At 58.5% G+C, this 6072-nt stretch overlaps 1 protein-coding gene across 3 annotated transcripts in view; it reads right to left on the bottom strand.

The window, feature by feature from the left end:
- Positions 1–2852: 2852 nt before the first annotated feature.
- Positions 2853–6072, bottom strand: part of PACSIN1 (protein kinase C and casein kinase substrate in neurons 1) — a 57245-nt gene continuing 54025 nt past the window's right edge. For all 3 annotated transcript variants that reach the window (XM_004673399.2, XM_012722911.1, XM_004673400.2), the window contains exon 10: positions 2853–5599. In XM_004673399.2, the coding sequence (XP_004673456.1) occupies positions 5490–5599 (110 nt within the window). In that variant the 3' untranslated portion in view covers positions 2853–5489. The remainder of the gene's footprint in view (positions 5600–6072) is intronic.

Genomic DNA, 6072 nt, shown 5'->3' with positions numbered 1-6072 from the left:
TGGCACAGGCCCGGGACATCAGTGCTCAAAATGGTGGTGTTGGAGGCTGGAGTAGTCAAGGGAGGCTTCCTGGGGGAGGTGGCACTGAGCTGAGTCTAAAAGGAAAGCATTCACTGATTGGCAGGTGCTTATAGGAGAGAGAATGCGTGCCCAAGGCCAAGTCACCCCATCTCCCCCAAGACTGAAGAAAAAGGGTGCTCCTCATCCTCTTCTGCTATAGATGGGGCTTTCTGCCTGGGCTGGGTCAGAAGCTGAACCTCCTGTGAAAGCTCTTTAGGAATTTTGTCTCTGCTTGGCCAATCCATGGGCCCCCAGGGTAGGGCAACAGCGATTTGATGGGAAGGGAGAGAGCTTCAGCGCACCCCTGTGGGATGCCGACTCTGCAACGAATGTGGTAGAAGAGAGGTTGGCTGTCTCTTGGCTTCTCTCTCCTGAAGCGCCAAGCCACAGACCTCAGCATGCCTCTGCAAAGCTGTGAGTCTTGTGAATGGGGTTGAGCAGTGCAAGCTCATGAAGGGGAAAAGGGAAGGGCCCGGTGTGTCTATATCGGGAGAGGTCGGGGCCCCCACTTCTTCATGCTTCCCTCACATCTGTTCACCCAACGCATGAGTCCCGAGGACTGACTTTTGCTAGATGCTTCCACTCGTTTTTGCCATGTGCCTTCCCAGAGAAACTTCCAAGGAAGCTACTCCCTCATGTTGCTGATGATTAAACTGAGGCCAGAGCACTTAAGCGACTTGCTCACAGTCACCCAGCCAACCAGGGGAACAGAGCCCACTAGGACAGGACTGTCTTACCCCTCCATGCCTCTGGCTCCCTCCACAACTGGTCAGCACCCTGAGCCTGTGAAGACAGGCTTCCAGGACACAGGCCGGTGCCACCCAGGCCTTCAAGGGTTAATCACTTCCCTGTAGTCCAACTTCTGCCCCCAGCAACTTTATTGTGTCCAGAAGAAAGTTTACTCCTGGCAGTGAGCAAACAGCATCTTGGCATCTGTCAACTGGGACTGGACCAGGAGTTGGTGGGGGAGGGCTGCCCCAGGCCTGTGCCTCCCTGGGCCCCTGCTGCCTGCCCACCCCTGGGGAGAGGGGAGACTGGGACCCTGGCCAGAACCCAGCTGGGCTTTGCGAAACTGGTTCTGTCTCCTCCCTACCTGAACTAAGTCCCTAGAGCCACCTGTTCATGTCTCTCCTGGGAAGAGACATGAAGAGGCCTGGATCTCTGGCAGATCCTGGGTGGGAGGAAAGGGAGGGGAATTAGGGGTGAAGAGTACGTAGCTGGAGCTGCTCCAGAAACAACTAACCAGACTGGGGGAGCTGTGGCCCAGGGTGGGGACACAGTAAGACTGATGGCAGGGCTGGGACTGGGCCTGGGATGCACTGGCCTGCCCTGGAAGAGACTGACTGGGGATGGGGAGGTGGAACGGGGCAGGCCGGAGCAGGGACTTTGGGGTTCAGGTGGGGCAGCTCCCCAGTGTGCGACCTGCCACGAGGCCACTTCCCTGGCGGGCACGCCCATGCAGCAACACCTGTGTGCCGGCAGCAAGCCTCAGAGGCCCCTCCCTCCTCTGTGCGCCTGCTGGGCAGAGCCCTTCGCTGGGTGTTCCCTGACGCTGTCCTCAGGACACTACCTGCAAGGCACCCCATAACTGCTCGGCGGAGCAGCGTGGCAAATTATACAAGGCAAACTTTTTGTCTGTTTGGCTAAACCCTGGGGCTTCATTTGGAGATGGACTGGGGGGGATTAAAGGACATGAGACAGAGAACAGATTCAACCCCCTTCTCAGCCTTTTCTCCCTGCCCTGAGGCTGGAAACAGCAGGGAAGAGGGACTATAGTGTGCTTCGGTATGTTTGAGTTAAGGGTTTGTGTCAGGGCGAAAGGATCCTCACAGAAACATCTAACCAGACTGGGGGGAGCTGAGGCCCAGGGTGGGGACACAGTGAAACTGATGGCAGGGCTGGAACTGGGCCTGGGGTGCATGGCCTGCCCTGGAAGAGACTGGCTGGGGATGGGGAGGTGGGACAGGGCAGCCCAGAGCAGGGACTTGGCAAACAAGACCTGGGGCTGGGGCTGGTAAGGCAGAACAGACAGCCCAGGGCCCCGGTTCTGCCCCGGCCCCCGATAACTCCTCCTTGAGGAACTCTTGCAGGAATCCCAACAGAAAACTGTCAGAGGTCAGGCAGGGCACAGGTCTGGCCTGGTGTCAACCACAGGGAGCCTGGGGCTGGTGACAACCAAGGTCCACAGGCCTCAGCAGACACGTTTAGAAGCTTGCTTTAAAAACTGAAACCTGGCCCTCCCTGGTGGCACAGCGGGTTAAAGCACAGCACTAAGAAGCTAAAGCCACTTCACCTTGAGTTCGATCCCCACCTGCCCTGGAGGCGACCACATGGTGCGGCAGACCTCTCCTGGCCTGCCTGCTCAGCAGTGTACTTCGAAGATCTGCCTGTTCTGCTCCCCACTCTGTCTCTGGTGAATCCTCTCACTGCCCCTGTATGGCCTGTATGCACAAATAAATAAATCTTTTAAGAAAGAAAAAAACCTGAAACCCATTGGGGGTCAAATTTCATCCTTGAACGATGAAGTTCTGGGTCCTGGAAGCCCCAGCTCTCTAGGTCAGTGCTTATCACCAGGTACCTGGAACCCTGGAGGCCTCAGGAGCCTGAGTGTCCAGTGCAACCTTCCACGGAGACATGCAGATGCAGGCATTGGCCAACGGTGGCCGGTCGGACAGCACCGCAGTGTTGGCCCCCCACCACTTACGCCCACCCCCGCCCCGGCAGCCAGCCTAACCCCAGATGGCTCTCAGAGGGTTCGAAGGACACGCGAGACTCAAGATGACAACATCCAGCCAGGTTGACACAGTTCTGGATTTTATCCACAGTCATACAATCACAACTTAGATATATATATATTTGTATTTATATACCTTTAAATTACACAATCATGTACAAAACAGGTGCATTGCTGAGACCACAGCACTTCTCGGAGTTTCACAAGTGTCGGACTAATGGAGTCAGGAAGCCGAGGGCGGCGGACGGCGGGTGGGGGCAGCCCGGGCTCCCCGCAGAACCAGGCTGCACGACGGTGGTTAACTGGGGACAAAACACTTTACTCGCCGAGCCCACAGGGCGGCCCGTGCAGCATCGAGGGTGTGGGCTGGGGGGTGGGGGGCTACAGGCGGCACGGCGAGGGGTGCAGCTCCCACGCTCGATCTTGCGTGCCTGACACCAGCACTGACAATGGGGCTGGGCCCCTGGAGCTCAGGGGATTTCTAGGTGGGAGACCCTCCCACCCCGAGGTCCTGAGGAGCCTGGAGACTGAGTGGTCCCAAAGGGGCCACAGAGGTGGCTCTCAGAAGCAATGGAGTTTTAAGTCTGCCCCGGAGTGGGCAGCCAGAGTCCAGAGGGGGACAGGCCTGGGGTCCAGCCAGGGCTGCAGCCCCTCCCAGGTGCTGAGGAGCCACTGGCACAGAAAGGGGGAGCCCAGGCCCCAAGGTGCAGCTGTGTGGGCTTCCTACCTTCCAAGGACACGTGGTGAGGGGCAGAGGCCCCAAGCCCAACTCCTGCCTGGGGGAGAGGCTGAAGAAGCGTTTACTCTGGAGTTGGGAGTGTTAAGGGCTTGGGAAATTTTGCTTCTGAGGGGTCTAGGACACATCTCTGGCTGCAGCAGAGGCCCAGAGAGCAGACAGGGATGAGAAAGAGAGTGATGGGGAAATCTGCGTCTGTGGGATGCCATTAGTCCCACCCTCCCACTTCCCTGGCCCTGAGGGAGGCCTGCGCCAGCTCAGGCCCCTGCCAGAATCTTCCAGGATCTTCTGTGCCCACATGAACAGGGTCAGGACTTTGAGGTTAGGATCTAAGATCATTTATCATGGGCTGTTGGGAGAAGAAGCAGGGAGTAAAGGAGGGTGGGGGTGGGGGTGGGGTGGGGGGCTGGGCTGTAAGCTGTCTTGAGCTGGAGGCCCAGTGATGCAGGGAGGGGAGAGACCTGCAGTATCCAGGCCTCCAAGTGGCATCAGCTGTGGGAGGACTCAGGGCCTCGCCTAAGAGGCCCTCCTCCAGTCATTCCCCACCTCTTGGGGTCTTATCCTGCCCTGACCTGCTTCCCAGCACCCTCCCATGTGAGAGGCTGGCACCTGATAGATAATCCAGCACCACTCTTTCTCCAACCAGAGAGATACTCTGGGATTGCCTTTCCCTCCGCCCACCCCCAAAAGTCCCTTAACTGAGACACTGGCCTTGAGGAAGTAGAAGGACTGCCAGCAGGGAGGGGAGTTGGGGGGCAGGGGTGGGGGTTGCTGCAGGGCTATGGGTGGGGACAAGGAAGAAAGCCCAGTGGCTGTCCAGCTCCTAAAGGCCAGGGCTCCTCCTCCATCTCTCTAGCCAAACCCATGCCTCTCCCACTGGCTGCAGGCTCTCCCCTGAGAGTCTCAGGATGGAGGTGTATCACCCCAGCACCCCCAGGAGAGAAGGATAGGAGACCTTGCAGGCACAAGGCTTGGCCTCAGGGAGGTGGAAGCTGAGCCCAGTGATTCTATGGTTGCAGATAGACAAGGAGAGAGGAAGTGGGGGGTGGTGGCCAAGATGCCCTCCTCCCCAGGAAACGGGAGAGGGCTGCTACTGTTGCTGGCTTTGCCCTGGGCTTTGGGGTCCCTCCCCCGGCCTGAGGTGGGGTCTCTGCTATTTACCGAGGAGAGTGGCTCCAGGGAAAGAGTCTTTGCCCTACTTTCTAACTGTTGGGACAAAGGGTCTCGCAGCTGAGCCTACCATGGTTCCCCCTCATTCCCCTTCCTGTACCCTGCCACTGTCACCAATTCCAGTTGACCCTTTTCATGTCTGGTGGAGTCCAGGGACCCCTGGAAATCTCCGTGGGAGAAGAGGGCCACCATTCCCTCTTTAGCCCTGGGTGGGGGGGGGACGACTAGGAGATAAGGGTGCTCCCCAAGGCAAAGTGGAAGACTAAAGAGTGGGAAATCCTCCCTTCTCTGGTCTGGAAGCCAGGCCTTTGAGAGTGGGGTGGTGGCAGGAGGGAGAAAAGGTGAGGTGGGGAGGGGTGGTGGTCAAAAAACCAGGCCCGCAGAAGGAGGGGTGCTGGCAGCCTGTGGTGGAGAAGGAGGGCTGGGGTAAACTGGGGAGTGAGGCAGAGTAGAAGGGTCCAGGAGACATCCCTCAGGGCTCAGGAGGCTCTTTGGTGGGATCTAAAGAGCGGATTTTGTGAAGTCTCTCTTGGACTAAGTTCTAAGCCCCTCGCCTACCCTGGGGTCATCACCCCAAGTCCCACCACCCTGGCCTCCAGGAGGCCCTGCAAATGCTCTGTCTCTGTATTTTTTGATTTGTTCTGTTTTGACTTTTAAAAAAATAAAAGCTTGATCGGAAAATATGTCTGGAACTCTATGGCGAGGGCAGGGGGTCAAGAGGTCAAGACTGGGAAAGGAGAGGAGGTGCTGGGCAAGGAGTGAGGGGTAGTGTGTTGGGGGACAGGGCAGCTAGATGGCCTCCACGTAGTTGGCGGGATAAAGGCCCAGCTGCCCGCTGTCCAGCCGCCCGCGGCACCAACCCTGCTCGTCCTCCTCACCCAGCTTGGTGAGCTCATCTCCTGGGAAGGGGACACAGAGAAGAGATAGTTGACCCGGGTACACAGAAGACTGCAACCCTATTTCCACACTGCTATGCAAACCCTCCAATGCTATCTTGTCAGGCAGATTCAAACCCTGACTCCTGACAGGTCAGCCACAATAGACACCCACACAATCCCTGGCCACATCACTGATCTGGGTCTCACCTCCCCATCCCCTAGTTTCACCTAGCCTTGGCCATGCCCATGCTCCAGGCCCCGCCCCAGGTATAGGCCCCACCTCCCTGCCCTCAGGCCCCGACCCTGTCCTCAGGCCCCACCTCCCTGCCCTCAGGCTCCACCTCCCTGTCTTCAGACCCCGCCCCTGTCCTCAGGCCCCACCTCCCTGCCTTCAGGCCCCACCTCCCTATCCTCAGGCCCCACCTCCCTGCCCTCAGGCCCCACCTCCCTGTCCTCAGGCCCCGCCCCTGTCCTCAGGCCCCACCTCCCTGCCC

Source organism: Condylura cristata, unplaced genomic scaffold (assembly GCF_000260355.1).
Source record: "Condylura cristata isolate star-nosed mole 26May11 unplaced genomic scaffold, ConCri1.0 scaffold00001, whole genome shotgun sequence".
NCBI lineage: Eukaryota > Metazoa > Chordata > Mammalia > Eulipotyphla > Talpidae > Condylura > Condylura cristata.
This window is presented reverse-complemented; position numbering and strand designations above follow the sequence as displayed.